Here is a 24,683-nt window from a genome sequence, read left to right as displayed (position 1 = left end):
ATTGAAAGAAAACCAATATTTGGCCATTAAAATAACATCAAATTGATCAGAAATACAGTGTAGACATTGTTAATGTTGTAAATTACTTTGTAGCAGGACACAGCTGATTTATGGAATATCTACATAGGCGTACAGAGGCCCATTATCAGCAATTCCCATAGGTGGGACTAAGCAGAGGAGTGTCCCCATACCAGTTTGTCCACATGGGTAATGATTTCTGATAATGGGCCTCTGTACATCTATGTAGATATAGAATTTAAATAAAATAAAATAAAAATATATATATATATATTTTTTTTTATCAGCCGTGTTCAGCTACAATAATAATTTACAACATTAAGAATGTCTACACTGTATTTCTGATCAATTTGATGTTATTTTAAAAATGGACAAAAAAAAAAAAATGCTTTTCTTTCAAAAACGAGGACATTTCTAAGTGACCCCAAACTTTTGAAGGGTAGTGTACATTTGTACCAGGATCAAGGTTCAATGCATACTGAAATTCCTCACACATCAATAGCTGTCAAGAAAATCAGTGACCATGTAAACTGTTGTGTTTACTGATATCAGTGGACTGATTGAAATGTTTCAGATGAGTCAGGAATGGACAGCAAAAACTATACATGTCGGGTTTAAAAGTAATCCACTGTAATGCATTTTGTACTTGCATGGGGCTCATTAGGAACTGTTTCCAAACGCTTACTTCTCAGCTCTCTGTTAGACTACACAGTGGCAGCAGTGACTCATGTTTAGAGACTGCAGCAGTCACCATTGTGAGAACTAATTCTGGGAACCACACTTGACCTAGTCATAAACATACTTTTAAAAAGGTCATCTGTATACTCCACACAAGCCTGTTAACGGCAACAAAACGTTTGATAGATTTCCTTTAATCTCCTCTTTTGTTTCTGAAACAACCGTACTGAATCAATCTAATATTATTGAAGAACTTACAATTGACAAAAAAAACAAGTCAATTAAATTGTCACCAGTTCATGCAAAATGATTCACATGATAAATATTTAATAAGTAATGTTCCTGATATTGTATAATATCAATTGTTTGAAACAGATAGCTCAAGTGCCAGTTCCAAGCCTTAATTCCCATAGGTGGGACTAAGCAGAGGAGTGTCCCCCTACCAGTTTGTCCATATGGGTAAATGCCCACCTCTATCTATGGAACAGCATTATGTAAAACTACTCAAACACACAGAGGCCTGGCAGACTTTCATTAGGAATTACATAGTGTACCCGAGGAGCAATGGCTCTTACAACTGTCGCTACAGTGGGGATCTATTAATCATTATGACCTTCACTTACTGAGACCTTCCATTATCGTAAAAGAACTGGAGCGTCACCCTGCCTGCAACAACGTACCATACAGTAGTGTAGGAACCGACTGTAGGGAGGAGGCTGTTCTTTGGCACAGGAGAAATGAGCAGCACACAAAGACATGGACATAAACCCATTACAGAAGTGTCTCATTTCCATACAGAACGTACTGTGTGTACACCCTCTCCTTCATTTCTCGAAAGTGGAACTGTTTTGACCCAACATGAACTCAATACTCTATTCAGCGCATGCTTGGCATCTTTAAAGCTGATGTACAGCTGAGAGAGTGCCCTAGTGCCATTCCATCAATCACTGGGCTGTCAGGGCACAGGGAAAGTACAGAGTAAACCCTTAATTTACAGTTGAGCAATTTAAATCCAATTCCACCGCCAGTTGTGAGTGTTGGGTTAAAGGATCTATGGCAACTACTGTAGGACGATGTGGATCCAGCCCATCTAAATATGAATCAACATAGATTACCACCAAGAGGCCGTCAGGATTCAGACAACATGTTACAGAGCACTGGCAACATCTTCCATTGTTAGATAAAGTGTGGCTAAACCCTTGGGAAGAAGATATAGCACCTTGCATAGAAACAATAGCAGCCTAAACAACAGCAATCCACTGGGTGGACAGAAAATGGTGTGTGTACGTTTGTGCGCGTGCGTTTGGGGTGGAGGGGGACTGTTCATTGACTTAAATGCTTTTTACTACACCCATGAGGCCACGATGACTTTTGTTTGAAAAAGGTACAATCAGATAAAAATAAAATAAAAATAAATCCCTACAGAGTTACATACATTACACTGTTTTCTGTCAAGGCAATGTCTTGATGGCTATGTGAGCAATATCTTTCACTTCAGAAAAATGTTACAGATCACTACTAATCTTTAAAAATAGAGAACTGTGCAGAGGGCACATAGTAGTCATTATGACTGTTTCAAACGTCGATATCTGCATTTGACATTCAATTAAAGTGCGGTTGAAAGTAATTGACCTGTAGAGGGAGATGTGATGCTTCATACCCCTTGTTCTATATTCTTCGTCAGTAGTAAAACTATTCAAGCTTGAGAAGAAAGTCTATTCAGACATTCACTCTGACATATAATAGACCATGTTAGGCTATGCCACCAGGAGGATATTTGCAGTCAAGTTAGTCAAAGGATGCTAGCACCTTCCGGCCTTTCAGGGGTTGAGGGGGTCGGAAGTTGTTCTCCATGCGTTTCCTGCCCTCTTCCTCCTCTCCGTTGAAGAGCAGCATCCTGAACTTTCCCATCTGTGGAGAGATGTTTGGAAACAGACAGAAACACCTTACAGTCCCTGGCTGCCGTGTCTGAGGGAGGAAAAACACAATAGCCTCTTAAGTAAGAAAGACTTTTCCCTGCTGAGTATCTCCAAAGAATTTCACAATTAAAAAAGGCCAAAACGTTTCCATCCATGACGTTAATCAGCTCCCAGGGATCAAAGGATTGTGCCCTGGAGTCCTACACGAAGGGCAGCGAAGGAGCAGGGAGGGAGCAGGCTCCCAGGCCCAGCACAGTCAGCCAGGCCAGGAACAGAAGTATGCAGACAGCATGCCGATGGGCCAAAGGTGACATTAATTACGTTTCCCAGTGCCATCGCAAAAAGGCTGAGAACACAAAACAGGGCCAGCTCAGGAGGGGTCCTGGAAGGCATGCAGTCACCTCCCTGGTAAACAGCCTGTTATAATGGCAGTGGTGTAAAGTACCAATGTAGAAATACTTTAAAGTACTACTAAAATAGTTTTGGGGGGTATATGTACTTTACTATTTATATTTTTGACAACTTTTACTTCACTACATTCATAAAGGAAATCATGTATTTTTTACTCAATACATTTTCCTTGACACCCAAAAGTACCCGATGCTTAGCAGGACAGGAAAATAGTAAAATTCACACACTTATCAACAGAACATCCCTGGTCATCCATACTGCCACCCATGCTTCGTTTGTAAATTATGTCTGAATGTTGGAGTGTGGAGTGTTTCCGTAAATTTTAAAAACAAGAAAATGGTACCACCTGGTCTGCTTAATATAAGGATTTTTTTTGTATTTATACTTTTACTTTCGATACGCAAGTATATTTTAAACCAAATACTTTTACTGAAGTCGTATTTTACTGGGTGACTGACTTTTACTTGAATCATTTTCTATTAAAAGGTATCTTTACTTTTACTCAAGTATGACAGTTGGGTATAATGGAGCAGAGCTGGGCATGCACCTCGACCTCAAACAGTCCACTTCTCCACATCCATAACACAAGATCCCTAAAGCTGGTAGCCTGCTTTCTTGATGCTAAAAAAACAAACAAGAAAAGACGAGATAATCTCTCAGAGTTAATAAATGGGTCTTCAATTAACCATTTAGCTATAGAAGACTGTGGTTTGAATTCATTAGAACTACTAAGCGTAAGGTAAATATTTTAAATGAATGAAATGGGTCTAATAGCCAATTCCACCATTAGAGTAGACAGACTCACCTCTTTTTTCAAGCTATATAAGCACATGCAAGGGATAATCTAGCCTACAGTAATTCAGAGAACATGCACTGCACAGCTACATAGTAAAGGATATCGATGTGTGCGTGACTGTCGAGAGGCCGGGGGTAATGCCCACTGTTTGAATGGAGCTTAAGCTGTGACACCTGGATCCACAAAGAGGTCTTTCACATCTAGGGTTCCCACTTGGATTTCAGCTGGCCATTGCTGCAGCCCGACTGAGTCCCCCCCCCCCCCCCCCCCCCCCCACACACACACCTTTGCCTACTCCCCTCGCATCCACCAATCAAAGCCCTCCGTCTGGAGAAGCCATGGTAACATCATAGACAGTTCAAGGACAAACCCAGCTCACTCACTAATGGTCATAAAGACTTCACATCGATAAGCAACTATACTGATGCTTCAAATCATTAACCATTCACCATGAAAAGAGAAGAGAAATGAATTGGTCTATTGTCAAACAGAAACTGATAAGTAAAAGTATGCCAAGGTTCACTTTGATTGCTCACTTGCAACACTATGGCTACGTTTACACAGGCAGGCCAAATCTGATATTTATTCACAAATTGGTCTTTTGCGCTATCAGATCTTTTCACACCAAATCTTTTCTAGAGCTGATCTGAAAATATGTGACTGGTCGAAAGACCAATTAGTGGGAAAAATATCACTTATGGGCTGCCTGTTTAAACACAGCCATAGTGTTGCAAGTGTGCCATCAAAGTGAACCTTGACATACCTTAACTTATCAATTTCAGTGGATCAGAAGAATAAATTCAACAGACACTCCCACACTTATAAATCAGTAAAAATCTCAGTGCATTTTTCTTTCTTGAACTTTTCTCTGGTGTTGATGGAGGAAGGGCAGATGAAGGGCAGATGAAGGGGAACACCCACCATCAGGGCAGACGCCTGTCATTCAAATGGTTCATCATTTACATCATGACAAACGCAGTGGTTCACTGTGGTTTCCCTAGGCAAAGACCCCACATTTCCATAAGCAGAGATATCTCCATATTGGTTAGGCCCAGGTAGCACTGATTCACCCCTACCCAGATGGTGAGGGCTCCCACCTGTTTCTCTGAGACTATGATTGGCTCCTTCAGAATGACCCAGGTGACACTCTCGTGAAGAGGGGGCGTGGTCAGGGAACCCGGGTAGGTCCAGAAGTGGAGGCTGTTAGGTAGGAGGCACTTTGGATTGAAACCTTTGAAATCTGCAACGCTTCCCTGGGTGCAAATAGAACAAAGAATAGCATGACAAATATGGATTATGCCACACTTAAGATGAGTCTTTGATCAGAGTATCAACATTATCAAACATATCTTTCAAATGCCCTGTTGAATCATTCGAGTCACTCATCAGGTGATTCATTCTTTTGCATTATGACTTACCTTAAACTTCACCATGTATAAAGCATCTGTTATCTTGTGTAAACCTCTGTGTTCATCTCCGATCTGTAAATAAAATAAAATAAAAAAAGGGAATGTGTTTTATCTCAACCTCCTAACAGTAGCCCAAACATATTGTCATATGAGAAAATACAATGCTTCCCATTAACATTCTAAATATATACACAGTAGATTATACACACACATTGCCACAATCATATATTGATATGTTTTTTTGACCATCATGTACTGTATGCATACTCGGAGTGCACAAAACATTAGGAACACCTTCCTAATATTGAGTTGCACCCCCTTTTGCCTCCACTGCCATACCCCATTCAAAGGCACTTAAATATTGTCTTGCCCTTCCACAGTCAATCGCACACACACACAATCCATATCTCAATTGTATCAAGGCTTTAAAATCTTTAACCTGTCTCCTCTCCTTCATCTACACTGATTGAGGTGGATTTAACAGGTGACATCAATAAGGGGTCATAGCTTTCACCTGGATTCACCTGGTCAGTCTCATGGAAAGAGCAGGTGTTCCTAATGTTTTCAGTGTCGACATCAATGTGTTATCAATAAGCTATATTTCATAAACACAAATGATATACTTATTATTTAAATATATTTTCGATAAAAGTGCGCGCCACATATTTCCCACATGGTCCTGGTATGATAGAACAATTTGCAACACAAACACGTGTGAAATGTTTGGTCCTCTCTGTTCAGACATAATATCATAACATGTTTTTACATTGTTCGTTCAGTGATTGCTGGTCTTCAGTCTAATCCCTGTTAAACAGCCCTGGTGAAGCAGAAAGAGATTCAATTCCAAAGCAATGTACTGGCTGACAGATGAACAGCTGCTGGCTGGTGCCGGGGGAGATCCTCTCACCTCTAAAAAGATGCCAAGGACAGCCAGGCCATCGGGGGCTGCCGCTGCCTCCCCAAATGTCTTGTACTTGTCTGCGTTCCAGTGCACCAGATGAAGCTGCATGAGGAAACAGGGAGGAGGGCCAGCAGGGTTAGGGACAAGCCTGAGACAAGCACCCAAATTCAAGGAAACACTGCTTCTTTGTCTCAGGTACTAAAAAAACCAGTTACCTAGTATAGAGGTGAACCGAATCACAGAAAGGAAAACTACTTCTTGGCAAATATAGATGCAGATGTACAACACATTCAGAAAGGATTCAGACCCCTTGACTTAATCCACATTTTGTTATATTACAGCATTACTCAAAAAAAAATGTTTTCTAAATCCTCAATCTACACACAATACCCTATAATGACAAAGCACATTTTTGCAAATGTATTAAAAATCTAAAAACAGAAATACCTTACTTATATAAGTATTCAGACCCTTTGCTAGGAGACTCGAAATTGAGCATCCTATTTCCATTGATCATCCTTGAGATGTTTCTACAACTTGATTAGAGTCCACCTGTGGTAAATTCAATTGATTGGACATGATTTTAAAAGGCATACCTGTCTATAAGGTCCCACAGTTCACAGTGCATGTCAGAGCAAAAACCAAGCCATGAGGTCAAAGGAATTGTCCTTAGAGCTCTAAAACAGGATTGTGTTGAGGTACAGATCTGGGGAAGGGTACCAAAACATTTATGCAGCATTGAAGGTCCCCAAGAACACAGTGGCCTTCATCATTCTTAAATGGAAGAAGTTTGGAACCACCAAGAGTCTTCCTAGAGCAGGTCACACGGCCAAACTGACCAATCAGGGAAGAAGTGCCTTGGTCAGGGAGGTGACCAAGAACTCGATGGTTCAGAGTTTCTCTGTGGAGATGGGAGAACCTTCCAGAAGTACAACCATCTCTGCAGCACTCCATCAATCAGGCCTTTATGGTAGAGTGGCCAGATGGCAGCCACTCCTAAGTAAAAAGGCACATGACAGCCCGCTTGGAGTTTGCCAAAAAGGCACCTAAAGGACTCTGACCATGAGAAACAACTCTTTGACCTAAATACAAAGCGTCATGTCTGGAGGAAACCTGGCACCAATCCCTACGGTGAAGCATGGTGGTGGCAGCATCATGCTGTGGGGATGTTCTTCAGCGGCAGGAACTGGGAGACTAGTCAGGATCGAGGGAAAGATGAACGGGGCAAAGTACAGAGAGATCCATGATGAAATCCTGCTCCAGAGTGCTCAGGACCTCAGACTGGGGTGAAGGTTCACCTGTCAACAGGACAACAGCCCTAAGCACACAACCAAGATAATGCAGGAGTGGCTTCAGGACAAGTGAATGTCCTCGAGTGGCCCAGCCAGAGCCCGGACTTGAACCCGATCGAACACCTCGAGAGACCTGAAAACCTGACAGAGCTTGACAGGATCTGCAGAGAAGAATGGGAGAAACTCTCCAAATACTGGTGTGCTACGCTTGTAGTGTCATACCCAAGAAGACTCAAGGCTGTAATCGCTGCCAAAGGTGCTTCAAAGTACTGAGTAAAGGGTCTGAATACTTATGTAAATTTGATATTTACATTTTTTTAAATAAAATTTGCAAAACTGTTAATTTCTTAATAATGACATAGCAAAAAGTAATGTGTGTAGATTGAGGATTATTAAAAGAAAAATCTATTTTAGAATAAGGCTGCAATGTAACAAAATGTGGAAAAAGTCAAGGGGTCTGAATACTTTCCGAATGCACTGTATTTTTGGGAAAATTGGGTTACCTAGGCTCCGTCTGTGTGATTAGGGGGAAACACTCACCTCTGAAGCGTAGGTCTTCCCTCCGACGGTGTGCTCTGAGCCATGGCTGCCCTTCCCGCCCCAGTGGAAGTGGAACTGTTTCAGCCGGTAGGCGTTGTCAAGGGGGCCTGCCCTGATTACTGTCAGGGCAGAGGACAAGAGACATCAGTCAGCCACTGCCACGCCTCTATGCTCCTATGCCTCGTGTCTAGCATGGTACCACTGCAGAGCACAACACACTAGACAGGCAGGCAAGAACCACCACACACCAGGCCTGGAAGAGCACCTCAACATGGCAACACCTGCCACTGCTCATTAAATCACTCTCACTAAAGCTGACAGACAGCAGACACTCTGACAGACACATACGGCGCCTTGCCCCACAACCACACGGTATACTACTCTTCCTAATAACTATCTACCTACAGTACTCGAGAGGATTTGGCTAAACAGGTACTGTATTAAAACAACTATGTCCTCATGAAGGTCTTACTTTACCTGACATAAGACATATGAGAGTACTTTGAGCCTGCGTCCTTATATGCCTAGGATTTGTCCCATCACTAACTGGAGTGGTGCTGGGGATAAGGTCCCTAGGAGAGACCATTTGGTAACTTGTCATTTGAAACATTTGTTCTTAGAGAGATAGTAAATCTAGGCAAGAACAGGACAGTTAAATTCACCTTACTGAGGTGATGTAGATGGAATAAAGTAATTTTTACTTTCACTTTACTGAAGAGCTCCAGGGAGGCCAGGGCAGTAGGTGACAAATTCTGTCTGATACCACTGGAGCCAAGCACACACAAAGTCTACCCATATAAACACAAAAGGATATCGTTATGATGGCAGATAAAGAGAATGCCAGAGAGCATGTCACAAGCTAGGTTTCCTTCCATCTAATTGGCCACAGATTTTTATGCTAATATTCTAAAATCATTTTCCCACCAAACAGACTTAGTGTTTGTGATGACGTAGTGCACATAAAAATTACTTTTGAAGTTAAATTCCCCATGTACCAAATAAAAAACTACAAGTTAAATGGGTTTCCATTGCATTTTCCATTCTCCTGATGGTTTTGTCACAAAAGTTGTTGCGTTATACAGCAAAATGTGCCCACTCTGGTCTGGGAATGTGTGCTCTAGCCAACAGCTCACAGACACAGTGCTACCCTGGCCCTCAAAAACCATCACAGTCACCTAATAATCCCCAGTTTACAATTGGCTCATTCATCCCCCTCCTCTCCCTTGTAACTATTCCCCAGGTCGTTGCTGCAAATGAGAACGTGTTCTCAGTCAACTTACCTGGTAAAATAACGGATAAATAAATAAATAAACCCTACATGAGATTATTACGGATAAGAGCAAGATTATTTTTATTTGTCAAAGGGCAGCCAAACGTCAAATCATCATGTCACCAGAATAAGACCCCCAATATTTATTGGAAATGAGCATCAAGCTTAGTGTTGCAAAGGCAACCAGCAAACTACCAGTGTGTATCTTGCAAGGATTTTATGTAATCTATCACAAGACATCTAGTGGCCCTTTTGGTTGGGTACTTCAGATTTTTTGAGGTGTCTAATATTCACTGGCCCTCTGTGTGGCCTTATCACATGTAAAATAGATGACATAATTAAATAAGATTTACAAATAAAAACCATACAATGACAGCTGTTAAACATTATCCAAAATATAATCTCTCAATTTAGTAAATACCATTGGTGTTTAATACAAGGGTTTCAGCATGAAATATCCGTTATATATAAACTCAGCAAAAAAAGAAACGTCCTCTCACTGTCAACTGTGTTAATTTTCAGAAAACTTAACATGTGTAAATATTTGTATGAACATAAGATTCAACAGACAAACTGAACAAGTTCCTCAAAATCAAAAGTAACAGCCAGTAGCTGGTGTGGCCACCAGCTGCATTAAGTACTGAAGTGCATCTCCTCCTCATGGACTGCACCAGATTTGCCAGTTCTTGCTGTGAGATGTTACCCCACTCTTCCACCAAGGCACCTGCAAGTTCCCGACATTTGGGGGGGGGGGGGGGGGGGGGGGGGAGTGGCCCTAGCCCTCACCCTCCGTTCCAACAGGTCCCAGACATGCTCAATAGGACTGACATCCGGGCTCTTCGCTGGCCCTGGGAGAACACTAACATTCCTGTCTTGCAGGAAATCACACACAGAACGAGCCATATGGCTGGTGGCATTGTCATGCTGGAGGGTCATGTCAGCATGAGCCTGCAGGAAGGGTACCACGAGGGAGGAGGATGTCTTCCCTGTAACGCACAACAAGCTCAGTCCGATGATGCTGTGACACACTGCTCCAGAACATGACGGACCCTCCACCTCCAAATCAATCCCGCTCCAGAGTACAGGCCTTGGTGTAACACTCATTCCTTCAATGATAAACGTGAATCCGACCATCACCCCTGGTGAGACAAAACCACGACTCGACGGTGGGTTTGTGCCCATAGGCGACGTTATTACCGGTGATGTCTGGTGAGGACCTGTCTTACAACAGGCCTACAAGCCCTCAGTTCAGCCTCTCTCAACCTATTGCGGACAGTCTGGTCACTGATGGAGGGATTGTGCGTTCCTGGTGTAACTCGGGCAGTTGTTGCCATCCTGTACCTGTCCCGCAGGTGTGATGTTCAGATATACTGATCCTGTGCAGGTGTTGTTACACGTGGTCTGCCACTGCGAGGACGATCAGCCGTCCGTCCTGTCTCCCTGTAGCGCCGTCTTAGGCGGCTCACAATACGGACAATGCAATTTATTACTCTGGCCACATCTGCAGTCCTCATGCCTCCTTGCAGCATGCCTATGGCACATTCACGCAGATGAGCAGGGACCCTGGGCATCTTTCTTTTGGTGTTTTATAGTAGAAAGGTCAGTAGAAAGGCCTCTTTAGTGTCCTAAGTTTTCATAACTGTGAACTTAATTGCCTTCCGTCTGTAAGCTGTTCGTGTCTTAAAAACCATTCCGAAGGTGCATGTTCAATAATTGTTTATGGTTCATTGAACAAGCATGGGAAATAGTGTTTAAACCCTTTACAATGAAGATCTGTGATTTGTACATTTGGATTTTTACGAATTATCTTTGAAAGACAGGGTCCTGAAAAAGGGACATTTCTTTTTTCCTGAGAGAGATATTTATAAATATATATATTTGTTTTTACACACTTATTTTGCTATGTCAGTGTGTATTTGTTGTCATACTGGTGGCAGTTATAAAAATGAAATAAGTAAATTATTGGATAAGTTCATAAAAAATAATGACAATGATTGTTTTATCATTATTTAGGCTATTTTCTCTTGAACCTTATGGTCCATCTACTTGAAATGCATGGACAATATGGAGACCGATATATATACATTTTTTTAATATTCATGTAAAAGTTACCAAAAGAAACAATAGATTGGCCTATATTTTCTGTTATTTACCAAAATGACCTTCTTGCCCTTTGTGCTGTTGTCTGTGCCCAATAATGTTTGTACCACGTTGTGTTGCTATCATGTTGTTGTCATGTTGCGTTGTCATGTGTTGCTGCCATGCTGTTGTTGTCTTAGGTCTCTCTTTATGTAGTGTCTCTCATCGTGAGGTGTGTTTTGTCCTATATTTTTGATTTTTTAAATTTCATCAGTAGCCTAATAAACTGCATGCTTTCCTGAGTTGTAGTGGGAGGACCACACAACATAATATCATTTCGTGACTCCAAGTTTGCTTCGATAGGATGGTTTCTAGATCAATATTTGCACAAAGATATTTCCGCCATTTCTCGCATAATACATTTGACCTACAAACAAAGATCACACCATGTCAAACGGACAAATTGTTTGTTGACATTTATAAAATTGTTCCTTCATTTCTGTTTCCATCAGCCCGTTCGGGACTTTTTTTTCATGCGCCGAATAATTCATCCGCATTAAATGGTTGGGTGGATAAGAATGGCACCTTGGTAATGTGTGCTTTAGAGCATGTTCATACATTTCCTGAGTTAATGATACACTAGGCATGTACACACATGTACAAAAAAGGTACACACACACAGGCGAGAGGACACAACCACAAAAGGGAAACAGGACAAAATGGGCATGCCTAGGTGATGAAACGTCTAATCAGCTCCTGATGGTGAAAGTATAGGGAAGCCTATCCATCATAAGACCATGTCATGCAGAGTGGAACTTCTTCGTTTTGTTTCTGTAAATTTGCTTTTCATAGTGATCTGCACCTTAGCCAAACAGCCGCACTTTTTTGAGCCAGAAAACAAAATCAGTTGTGGCTTGTATTTTCCTTTTGAGGAGGGCCTTTTTTCAAATTAAATGGATTTGTCACATGCTTCGTAAACAACTGGTGTAGACTAACAGTGAAATGCTTACTTACGGGCCTTTCCAAACATTGTAGAGAGAGAAAAAAAAACAGAACAATAATAAGGAAAAAAATACACAAGTAACAATAAGATGGCTATATACACAGGGTACGAGTACCAAGTTGATGTGCAGGGGTACGAAATCACTGAGGTAGAACGCCTTTTTGTTAAGATCGAACACCTTTTTGTTGTACAGTAGGTGTTCAGTTAGCACTTTTCAAAATACAAGCCCCAACTTATTTGGTTGTCATTCTATTCAGACTGTTGTTTCCTATTACCGTTTCATGCCACAGAAGCAAAGTGTCTCTCCCCATTTCTTATTTGTCTATGACTTTGTTAACTTCAACTGTCAGTTTAAAAACAGATGTGACACAACCATGAAGATTACCTGATGTGGTCAGATGTCTGCTCTGGCAGACAGACACTCCTACAGTTAAATACTGGCTTCACTATATCCACCAAAACACATCTCACTGAATCATACAGTCCAGTAGGAGTGGCCTTAATGATATACAAATGTAGGTGGTCTATCCATCAACCACATTTTGATGGTGGTTGTGAAGGAGTATGCAAATCATAAACATATTTTGAATGGATAATATTTAACATTTGAGGTTTCCTGGCAGTAAAAGTAAATGCTTTGTCATTTAGGGCATTAGGCTTCCACAATCTACTTCACTGCTCAGAATGGATGAAGGTGGAGAATCTGGTGTCACTGAACTTTAAATTGATCTGCATATGTAGGTAGGATTGATTGGCATAGGTAGGACTGCAGCCACTAAACACGTGTCACATGTGCATGCAAGGGTGGTGGTTATAGCATGATCGTACTACTACACAGTACCCGTAACATAATGATGTCCCCTTACCAATACAGTGGTTTGTGTTGGCTAATGTCAAAGTCATGAGTGATAAAGGTGCCCAGAAACAACCACCCACCAGTGTGATATACAGTGATAAATACCTCCTGGGCTGGGTGACTTTCACACTCAGTCAAAGTTGAAGGGTCGATCATCGAATCTGAAACAATACTGTATCTCAATATTGCTTGTATTTATGTCCGCATTTTCTCTGTGAGAGAGGATTTCCACTCAGGGATGATTATATGGTCTACAAAGGATCTCTTCATCCTCTGTTGCTGTTACCTGTTTTGTCATCGGTGTCATCAAACTCTACGGTCACAGAGTGGCCGTTGTTGCAGATGTTGATTGAGTTGCAGTGGTCGTAGGAGACGAATATGGGAGGCAGGCTGGCATCGTATACAGTGTCCTCGGGAACTATGTCTATGGGAGACTGGCGATTGCCCTGGGCGATGGGGTAGTCTTTGTGCCATGCATCTGGACCTTAGAAACAAAGATGGTCAGAGCTGGACATGACATTATGTAAAGAAAGGAGATAAGATCCTTTAATTCACAATTTTATAAAAACTGAAGAAAGACATGACATTCTCAATTTCACACCAGGACATAACATTTTAGGTTGCTGGATCAATCAACATACTGATCATAGGCCTCAATACCTTAACAATACTGATAGACTCCTAGAACTCAAAGACTTGCTAAAACCTGCTTGTTGAATAGATGGCTAAATAAGGTGGCATGCAGGTTAAGTATAATTGGGCTAATCTCGTATTAACAGTTACTGTTTCTCTCAACGTTAGCACTATTGTCCGAGAATGTCAATGCGAGATCCCCACCCAGAACGCAGCAAACCAGAATAAATACATATATTTTTTAAATTAGCCAATCAGTCACCTGTCGATTCTTAATAAAAAGGTCCGATGCAGATATAGTTCAAAACATGGATGTGATTATAGACTATTGCCAATAGAAACATATTTAATCAAATATGCATTCAGTCTTGCAGAGACAAATGCAGTCTTCCTGAATGCCCGTCACTCGCAGCGCATGAGCGTCCCCAAACAAGGTCAACGCCGCGATACGGTGTGTTCTACAGTAGCTTACATAGTGATGCTCTCCCAGGTTGGTAGGTTACTTACCATCCTGCTCTCCGTATCCCCAGTGATGCCCTGTCATTGCGAGGATTCCGCTTAGATTCACCTTATTTATATTCTGACTGACTGTCGACTCACAGCCCAGACGGTACGAAATGATAGGATAAATGGCGTGCCGAAAATGAAGTGCTGGTGTGTGAGCAGTGTTGATGAAGACTGGGAGTGGAGGTTGGGAAGGATGATCAGGTGGCGACGAATGGCAATCGTAATGATCCTTTCTTGCCACGCCCCCTTTTCAATTACCTTGCTTGATTTCTGTTTATTGTACTTCAAAACATCTAAAGAAAGACCCCTCATTTATGATAATTAGACCTATTACAGCAGCCAATTAAGATACACTTTCCTCTGAACTAACGAAATAACATGTATCACAACATGTTTTTAATGATAATGCATGGCACATATTTCAATGGGTATAGTGTTGTTTTGCTTTTCCAGCTTAAACCCATAACTAATATTTATGATTATATAACCAATATTTAAAAAGTCGCATCTAAAAGAACACATCACATCTTACTATAATATGTAATTCAACATTCAAATTCCTTGATTAGTCTGAACGGGTGACGCAACTGTGGCAGAATTAATGAATTACATTTTGCGCAAGTTTGAATCGATTGAATGTTCACTACTACTCCCTCTGGTGGTCAACTGTAGTTAAATCGAAAGTGCAGCTTTGAATTTACAACTGCGTTCAACCACTTGTCTCTCTATCGAATCATCGAATGGAGCTATCAAATTAACCGGTGGGGTTCTCCAAGCGGACCATGGCAGTTACTAAAGCTTCTAAAGACCAGAAATACGATAGACAATTGAGGTATGTAAAGCTAGAAATTCTGTGAAAATTATACAGTTATTTGTTAAACCTAAATCGTTGCATGAGTTAGACATATCTCCACTGACAAACTGCAGCTAGTTAACGTAGTTATGCTAGCAAGCCCGTAACGTTAACTGACTTATTCTTGATAGTGTATTCTCTTGGCCTAACGTTAACTATGCCAACCAACCAGCATGCTTTAAAAGTATTATAGCTAGCTACTGTAGCTAGTCTTCATTGCCATGCTAGTTAGCGGTCCTGTTACAGTCAGTGGTTAGCTGTCTGCTATAGCTTCTAGCCACCCAATTTACTTTCAACAACACCAGCCAGAATTGATGTCGTTCATTGACTGAATCTCAAAAAGGTTCCTTGTTCTCGTCTATGTACCATACCAGATGAGATGTGATAATAGCTCAATAACAAGGCATTGACCATGACAAGGAGATTGGCAACATGCCGTTGTTATGATGGCCTGTACTCCATTTCAGATTGTGGGGAGACCATGGCCAAGAAGAACTTGAAAATGCACACGTATGCCTGATCAATTCCACAGCATCTGGGACTGAAATACTCAAGAACCTTGTGCTTCCAGGTAAATATTTAAATATTTGATTCTAGAAAAGACCGATGACCAGGAGTGGGAAAACACTGCTCTAAGGGAATGCATGAGTAGGCTAGCCTACCTAAGCTAGTTACTCTCTTCATCAGGCATTGGAGCGTTCACTATTGTCGATGGACACAAAGTCTCCGGGCAAGACGTCGGAAATAAGTAAGAACGTGATAGGCCTATTGTTTATCATCTCATTGAAGCGCTTTTGATCTTAATCTTAAAATGTTTTATACAATATACTGTCTTTATCTATAACTTCCTTTTCTACTCAGCTTTTTTCTGAGCAACAACAGCATAGGAAGGGTAAACGATTATGCTATTCTATTCTATCAATATCTTAGCTCTACCTGTATGCAGAATGTCATAACAAGTCTTTTGGGATGGTGTGTTTTCCAGAACCGAGCCCAGGCTGCCACAGAGCTGCTACAGGAGCTGAACACTGATGTATCTGGCAACTTTGTAGAGGAGGTTTGTGTTTTCAACTATGAACAGTAGATCAGTTCTTCCTGAAGAGGGCTGTCACAGCTTTCCCTGCACAGATTTTGTCATTTGAAAAAATATCCTAGAGTTGACTACACGATCCTCAGGGTATAGCGGTAGATCTGTGTTAATTCCGATCAAGGTGTAGATTTACTATGACGCTGCACTGGTTGAGTAGCAATTGATGGGTCTCATTGCCCACAAAGTGCACTTCTTTATCTGAATGTATTGATTGCTGAGTGTTATAAAACAAGCAGAGCACTTATAGTAGATCAGTCTTGTTTGTCAAACTCCTATTGTGATCTGGTATTTTATTTTCCATTATAGAGCCCTGAAAAGCTCTTGGACAACGACCCAGAGTTCTTCCACAGATTTACCCTGGTGATTGGTGTCCAGCTGCCAGAAAGGTGCTATTCATCCTCTTATTCTTACACATTTATTTATGGACATACACCACTGTTCAAAAGTTTTGGGGTCACTTAGAAATGGCCTTATTCTTGAAAGAAAAGTACATGATTCATCCATTAAAATTGATCAGAAATACAGTATAGATGTTGTAAATGACTATTGTAGCTGGAAACGGCAGATTTTTTATGGAATATTTACATAGACGTACAGAGTCCCATCATCAGCAACCATCAGTCCTGTGTTCCAATGGTATGTTGTGTTAGCTAATCCAAGTTTATCATTTTAAAAGGCTAATTGATCATTAGAAAACCCTTTTGCAATTATGTTAGCACAGCTGAAAGCTTTTGTCCTGATTTTAAAGAAGCAATAAAACTGGCCATCTTTAGACTAGTTGAGTATCTGGAGCATCAGCATTTGTGGGTTCGATTACAGGCTCAAAAAGGCCAGAAACGGAGACCTTTCTTCCGTAACTCGTCAGTCTATTCTTGTTCTGAGAAATGAAGGCTATTCCATGTGAGAAATTTCCAAGAAACTGAAGATCTCGTTCAACGCTGTGTACTACTCCCTTCACAGAACAGCGCAAGCGGTCTTTAACCAGAATAGAAAGAAGAGTGCTAGGCCTCGTTGCGCAACTGAGCAAGAGGACAAGTACATTGGCGTGTCTAGTTTGAGAAACATGCCTCACAAGTCCTCAACTGGAAGCTTCATTAAATAGTACCCACAAAACACCAGTCTCAACGTCAACAGTGAAGAGGTGACTCCGGGATTCTGGCCTTCTAGGCAGAGTTCCTCTATCCAGTGTCTGTGTTATTTTGCCCATCTTAATCTGTTCTTTTTATTGGCCAGTCTGAGATGGCTTTTTCTTTGCAACTCTGCCTAGAAGGCCAGCATCCCGGAGTCGCCTCTTCACTGTTGACGTTGAGACTGGTGTTTTGCGGGTACTATTTAATGAATAGTACAATAGTCATTTACAACATTAACAATGTCTACACTGTATTTCTGATCAATTTGATATTATCTTAGTGGACAAAAAATTTGATTTTCTTTAAATAACAAGGACATTTTTAAGTGACCCCAAACTTTTGAACGGTAGTGTATATTTCAAATGAAGTATTTTTATTTGGTATTTGTCAGTCTTACAAAGTAACATCAAATATATATTTTTAAACTTTCTCTTGTCATGTAAATGATTTTGGTTTTATTTTCACAGCACGTGTTTGAGACTGGGGTCAGTGTTGTGGAATGCAAACATACCTTTCCTGGTGTGTAGAACGTATGGCCTCGTCGGTTACATGAGGCTAGTAGTGAAGGAGCACACAGGTATGGTAAACTCTTGTGAGTCACGCATGTATTGCTGTATCTGTAGTAATGGTGACAAGCACTCAAGGTCAGTGTTCTCTTGCAGTAAATCGAAAACACTCAAACAAGCTGTTTGCAATCACTCCCTCTAGTGATTGAGTCTCATCCAGACAATGCCTTGGAGGACCTGAGGCTTGACCAACCTTTTGCAGAGCTCAAGAACCACATCCAGTCCTACGACTTGGAGGGAATGGGGAAGAAGGTGTGTTTGGGCGTTTAATTTAATTTTTTAATTTTTTTAGGCCACTGTTGTGTTTTGTATTTTAGTTGTAATTTTGTCCTCACTGGTTCATGTATTTTCTTACGCTCTTGTGTTATGCAGAATCACAGTCATACACCATGGATCATCATTGTTGCCAAATATCTAGAAAAGTGGTTCAGTGAGGTAATACTTTTGTGACCAACAACCAAAGGCACATTCTACAGAAACCTATGATGTGCAAGAGAGCTGACAATTTAATACATTTTTTTTTCTAGCACAATTTTCAGTTCCCGAAGAACTACAAAGAGAAGGAGGCCTTCAAACAGCTTATACGGCAAGGTATTTCACTTCACATAGATTTTTCTTGTCTTCATTTGTATTTTTACATTTTTACAGAATTTTAGTTGTCTACAGACACTATCTTATCCAGATTATGCCTGACTGTATATGGTTTGTGTTCTCATGATACTTGGTTTCTTTAGGAATCCTGAAGAGTGAGAAGGGAACTCCTGAGGATGAGGAGAACTTTGAGGAGGCCATCAAGAACGTCAACACAGCCCTTAACCCCACCAAGGTGGCTCTTCTCATACCGCACCCCTAAACCCCCTCACTCCTTTCAGCCGTATTATGTTAATCCGTGCTGCTGGTTGCACGAGATCACTGGAAGTTGCTACTCTTGTCAACTTTGCTAACTCCACTCTCGCCTCTCTGTAGATTTCAAGTGGCGTTGACGACATATTCAATGGAGAGCAATGCAATGACATTACATCACAGGTGAATCTAAATATGACACGTCTACTCGGGCCATGATTGAAGCATCCTGTGAATGATTTATTTGTAGGTTTAATGCATGACTGGTTGTTCTGTCTTTCTCTGCTATACGCAGACTCCAGCCTTCTGGGTGATGACGCGAGCAGTGAGGGAGTTTGTGCACAACGACGGTGGCGGAAACCTACCTGTGCGTGGCTCCATTCCAGACATGATTGCGGACTCAGAGAAATTCATCACCCTCCAGAATATGTAGGTAGTGATAATTATATTATTAATTTATATGGCAAGCAGCCAGCCGCTGGTTTAATTAAAAAGTCAGTTGCTGTATGAGTTAATAGCGAGCACAGCTCAATGCTTGTAATGTGGGGCATATCAAGGAGAGGACAGTCATTGTATAATAAACCATAAACCAATGTCCATAGCTAAATGGTAGAATTGTATGTGCCAAACCATATGACGCTGCGATTTCCACTGTTTACGATTTCCTGTGCCTTAACCTTATTTCCCGAACACAAGGTATGCTTTGTGCTGGCATGACCATCATAGTCCTGGCCTGGGCATTAATGCAGGCATATGTTTTCAGTTATAGAGAGAAGGCAATGCAAGATGCTTCCGTCGTGTCTAAGCATGTGGAGTCTCTCCTGCAGTCTGTTGGAAAGGTATGTGAAACTTTATTCTGTAGTGTCAGGGATATTTAATCTCATGCGATGTCAAAAACAGATAGTAACTCTCCTGCAGTAGTACTTATGTAGCAGTAGGGCTGTGTAAGGATCAACATTTTATTACCTTTGATATATTGTAAAAAGGTTTGATTTCTGATATCTAGTTAATTGGATTGACTTCTGTCTTTTCTCTTGTTAAAGCCCTCAGAGAGCATATCTGAGCAGGACATCAAACTATTCTGTGAGTATTCCGACAAGTACACACACAACCATAATGTGAACAGGACACGTAATATGGCAGGAATGTAAATTGAATACTCTAACTCATTTAACAGAGACTCAAAGCGTCATATCAGTCAGGTGTTGTTTGTCATACAGTAGTGTGGCTGCACTTTGATGAACCCATGATGAAAGGGAACACTGCAGTAGGTTGAGCCCTGTGCTGTGTGTTTCGGTCTGCAGGTAAGAACGCTGCCTTCCTGAGGGTGGTGCGCTGCAGGTCTCTGGTTGAAGAATACAGCGTGGAGACGGTCAATAAAGATGCGATCAGTAAGTTCAACACCGTACAGACTCCCACCTTGATTTGGCCTATTCTGTTTTTGAGTCCCTTTTGATTTTGTGTGTTGGTAGTGTGTACTAAGATTCTGCTCTCTCTCCTCAGCCTCCTGCATGGACAGTGCAGATGGGGAGATGGTGTTGTACCTAATGTTGCGCTCTGTGGACCGTTTCTATCAGCAGCATTCCCGCTACCCAGGTACGGCTAGGCTGGCGTAGTTCTGCCACCAACACAACGGTGTCACTCACAACCTTTCACACAGCGTAACTAAACTGTGTTCCGCAATGTTAAACTGCCCATCTCCAGATATGTGATATGTTCTTCCTCCTTTTTGAAGGTGTCTACAATTACCAAGTAGAAGAAGACATTAGCAAGTTGAAGCTGTGTGTGAACAGCCTTCTGCAGGAGTACAGCCTGAACGTCAATGTGAAAGATGACTACATCCACGAGTTGTATGTATTGTGTATAGTGTCCAGTCAATGGTCATTTTACAGCCCACTGCAAAACCTCCCTACAGTTTTTGTGTTTATATTTGTAATTTCACCAGAATATTTCCATTAACTGTAAAATGGGTATGAGGTTATCATCAAGGAGAGGAACATGATTAAATAATCTACATGTCATTTCACTTTGCTCTTCGACAGCTGTCGCTATGGTGCTTCTGAGCCACACACAGTGGCATCCTTTTTGGGAGGTGAGTTCTACAGGACTTGGATCGTATTATGGTCTAGCATCCTCGTGCTATTTTTGTTATGGGATAAACATTTTGTTTTCTTGGAGTTGGTCCAAATGTACCGTTTTCAATATGTTTCCTTAGGATCTGCTGCACAAGAGGCCATCAAAATCATCACTCGTCAGTTTGTTCCCTTCAACAATACATTCATCTACAATGCCATGTCCCAGACAACTGCCACGTTTCAACTGTAGAAAAAGCTATTTTCCTCCTTAATGACATGCACTTAACCCCTCTGTAAATTATATGAATGGAATGTTGCAGCGCAGTAGCAGTGATAACTGAAAGTTTGTGTAGTTGGAACACTTTGTTCATACTGTATGTTTCCACCAATTATTATTATGTTGTGGCTGAAAGAAAGAGGAGGTTCTGATGGACTGTTTCCGATGACTTTTCAACGTTTGTGTTCTGGCTGGTTTATTCTCACACATTAAGTGTTGTACCTATTAGCACATTTTAATAATTTACCTGCCAAATTCAAACCATTCAAGAAATGTCCCAGGGTTTGAGTTATTTCCTCTGAAGATATCCTGCACTAAACAGACAAGGAAGTTTGAGGTAAATGCATGTGGTGTACCTGTACATTAGGTACCCAAGGAACTCTGATTGTGCTCTAACATCTTGCGCCCTGATGGGCAACAGTCTGGACATGGTACTTTACATGGCCAGCAGTAGGGGTCACATTGTCCTGTCCAAATCAAAATGAGCTGACTATCATGTGAGCTTCATGATGAACAAGTTGACTGATTGGGCACAATTCCCAAGACATTGGCCTGATGGTGATAAACGCTGTGGAAAAAATGTTGTTACCTTTTCCTGTTGACTGGTAGAATAACCCCAACATGACACAAGCGTCTCTATATGCAAAACAATAAAAAATCCTCTTAAGAGCTGTGTAATATGTTGTTTTGGTTCCTTCCCCAGTTCAGATTATAGAGCATTGGTGGAGTGGTGTTTGTCACAAAATGCAGTGTGTGTTCTGTGGTGAGCAGGCACTCTGCTGACTACACACTTGGAGCAGAAACTCATCATAAAGATTTCTTGGGAGTATGGCTGTTTCCTCCCCCCAATTAATAAAAAAATGCTCTGTATTTTGTTGCAGCACATAAATTCCTGCATAGTTAATTTATATATTTATATAATCCCATTCCGATTGCATTCAGTAGAGGGTGATATTTCCCATGTCGGCGGGAAGAGCATGTTTACGGTGTTGAGTGAATAATTCCTGAATTCTGACTATATAGCACCCACTGTACCAGACATCATTAGCTACAAAATGTTAATGAGAAGCCTGCCTGAACCAGTTATGTTGTTTAGTCACTATGTTCTTGTTCAATGTCCCAGTCTCTGGAAACATTGGTGCTGCTCGGTAACATTGAGAACAATTATGACCACTTCATTGCCTACATATGATCTGATTTGTGTTGCAGCCAGCCAGGGACCAATAACAAGAGAGTTGGTATACTGAAGGCCACTGTTACATAACTGTGGGCTGCTTTTGAATATGCGTTGGTTGGTTGCTTAGAGGGCACTGACATGTTCTTCATTTGTTGTGTTTTGCCTGCAGGATTTAACTGAGTGGAAATTTGCCCCTGGTAGATTTTTTTTCCTTGTAAGACCCCCGCCTCCTTCCTGAGGAGGACGGTGCAGATCACGGTGTTCGAGTGGCCTGCCAAAATGTACTTTGGCCATTTCCCAAACAGAAAGTGTAATCTTCTAAGATTATTCTGTTTGGAATGCCAGTTTTATTTAACCAGCCCTGAATCTAATCTACACACACAGTTGGGGTTGGACTGCATGGGTTCTAGGCAGGAAGCTCCTCTCTCGGCTAAGGATATTTATTTTACTGTTGCAATTTTATCACATCTCTTGATCTGAGTTGCTAATCATCTGGCCCTTAAGGCCATGTGTCTCAAGTACAAACCTGATTTTTATCTCAGCCGGTTTCATGTCACCTGGCAATCTTCCTCGAGCTACGCAGCTATGCTTTATAATCTGCTTAGCCTCTGATGTGATGTCTCTCCGGCAGTTTATTTCTCTTCAAGGACCTGTTTCCCAGCTCCAGTGACCGCATGAGCCCAGCTGAGAACATCAGTCAAACCTATCTGGTGTGCCCATGGTTTGTCCAGCGCTCTGCACAGCTGTGTCAACACGCCAGCATGACGGTGGAGACCATTTCAAACATACAGAGATGGCTTCAATTACCTTTAAATGCTCATTGTGCAGCCTTTGTCTCACTGTATCAGGGCCCGCCAGTTGCTAGTGTCTTGCTAGTTAGTCGCATAAGGCTGCACTATTGTGACAGTCTGTACTAATGATAACAGACATACTGGAAAATAAACACAGACATGATCCGTTTACAAGATGGTCTTATTGTGTACATTTGAAGTCAGAAGTTTACATGCACTTAGGTTGGAGTCATTAAAACTTGTTTTTCAACCACTCCACAAATGTATTGTTAACAAACTATAGTTTTGGCAAGTCAGTTAGGACATCTACTTTTTTCCAACAATTGTTTACAGACAGATTATTTCACTTGTAATTCACTGTATCACAATTCTAGTGGGTCAGAAGTTTACATACACTAATTTGACTGCCTTTAAACAGTTGAGAAAATTCCAGAAAATTATGTCATGGCTTTAGAAGCCTCTGATAGATTGACAACATTTGAGTCAATTGGAGGTGTACCTGTGGATGTATTTCAAGGCCTACCTTCAAACTCAGGGCCTCTGCTTGACATCATGGGAAAATCAAAAGAAATCAGCCACGACCTCAGGAAAAAAAACTGTAGACCTCCATAAGTTTGGTTCATCCTTGGGAACAATTTCCAAATGCCTGAAGGTACTACGTTCATCTGTACAAGCTGATTAAAGGCACAGTAAACTTAGTGTATGTAAACTTCTGACCCACTGGAATTGTGATAGTGTATTATAAGTGAAATATTCTGTCTGTAAACAATTGTTGGAAAAATGACTTGTGACATGTGTAACCGATGTGAAATGGCTAGCTAGTTAGCGGTGGTGCGTGTTAATAGCGTTTCGATGACGTTGGTGACGTCACTAGCGCTTAGACCTCGAAGTAGTTGTTCCCCCTGCTTTGCAAGAGCCGCTGCTTTTGTGGCACGATGGGTAACGATGCTTCGAGGGTTCAAGCCCAGGTAGGGGCGAGGAGAGGGACGGAAGCTATACTGTTACACATGCACAAAAGTCCTAACCAACTTGCCAAAATTATAGTTTGTTAACAAGACATTTGTGGAGTGGTTGAAAAAGGAGTTTAATGACTCCAACCTAAGTGTATGTAAACTTCAGACTTAAAATGTATGTGACATAGTATGCACATTTTTGATGACCATTGTTGGCTCATGAGCGCTACTTTCAGAACTACTGGCTAAAAAACACACAAAAGTACCGAAGAATCCCTTTAATGGAGTTGCGTATGCTCTGATGCTTCCTGTAGAACACATGCACATCATACGTAGCTGCACTGATTAAAGGTTAAATAAAAAAACAGAACCTCTTGCACATTTCCCATAGATTCATCTTCCATCAGAGGTTAAAGGTTGGGAAGGTATTCTGATGAAGCTGCGTCTCTGAAACTGAGACTCGTTCCCTCCTTTGCCTTACTGGTGACACGAACAGCCACCCACCTGCTCACTCACCCTCTTACTAATCCCTCCCACCCTCTTTCTTTTTGTATGCACTATGCACATACACCCACACACATATCTACTGTACACCCACACTCATCTGGCCTTGTAC

General features: G+C 41.4%; 2 protein-coding genes across 2 annotated transcripts; one reads left to right on the top strand and one right to left on the bottom strand.

Annotated features, from left to right (window-relative positions):
• Positions 1-988: 988 nt before the first annotated feature.
• LOC109872813 (carbonic anhydrase 7-like) lies at positions 989-14,519 on the bottom strand. The gene is made up of 7 exons (XM_020464166.2): positions 14,313-14,519; positions 13,459-13,656; positions 7,965-8,083; positions 6,139-6,234; positions 5,241-5,303; positions 4,920-5,075; positions 989-2,607 (listed from the first exon to the last, which is right to left on the bottom strand). The coding sequence occupies exons 1-7, from the start codon at positions 14,347-14,349 to the stop codon at positions 2,485-2,487; spliced, it is 792 nt and encodes a 263-aa protein (XP_020319755.1). The 5' UTR covers positions 14,350-14,519; the 3' UTR covers positions 989-2,484.
• A 453-nt stretch (positions 14,520-14,972) lies between these two features.
• On the top strand, positions 14,973-21,824 carry nae1 (nedd8 activating enzyme E1 subunit 1). The gene is made up of 20 exons (XM_020478114.2): positions 14,973-15,144; positions 15,633-15,736; positions 15,853-15,913; positions 16,027-16,057; positions 16,151-16,222; positions 16,562-16,641; positions 17,853-17,962; positions 18,094-18,203; positions 18,324-18,386; positions 18,479-18,542; positions 18,686-18,777; positions 18,918-18,977; positions 19,090-19,223; positions 19,558-19,633; positions 19,838-19,877; positions 20,099-20,185; positions 20,298-20,390; positions 20,530-20,644; positions 20,837-20,886; positions 21,010-21,824. The coding sequence occupies exons 1-20, from the start codon at positions 15,095-15,097 to the stop codon at positions 21,117-21,119; spliced, it is 1,602 nt and encodes a 533-aa protein (XP_020333703.1). The 5' UTR covers positions 14,973-15,094; the 3' UTR covers positions 21,120-21,824.
• The last annotated feature ends 2,859 nt before the right edge of the window (positions 21,825-24,683 follow it).

The sequence above is a fragment of the Oncorhynchus kisutch genome, linkage group LG3 (assembly GCF_002021735.2).
Source record: "Oncorhynchus kisutch isolate 150728-3 linkage group LG3, Okis_V2, whole genome shotgun sequence".
Classification (NCBI taxonomy): Eukaryota; Metazoa; Chordata; class Actinopteri; order Salmoniformes; family Salmonidae; genus Oncorhynchus; species Oncorhynchus kisutch.
The sequence above is the reverse complement of the archived record's forward strand: the minus strand, read 5'-3'. Positions and strand labels throughout refer to the sequence as shown.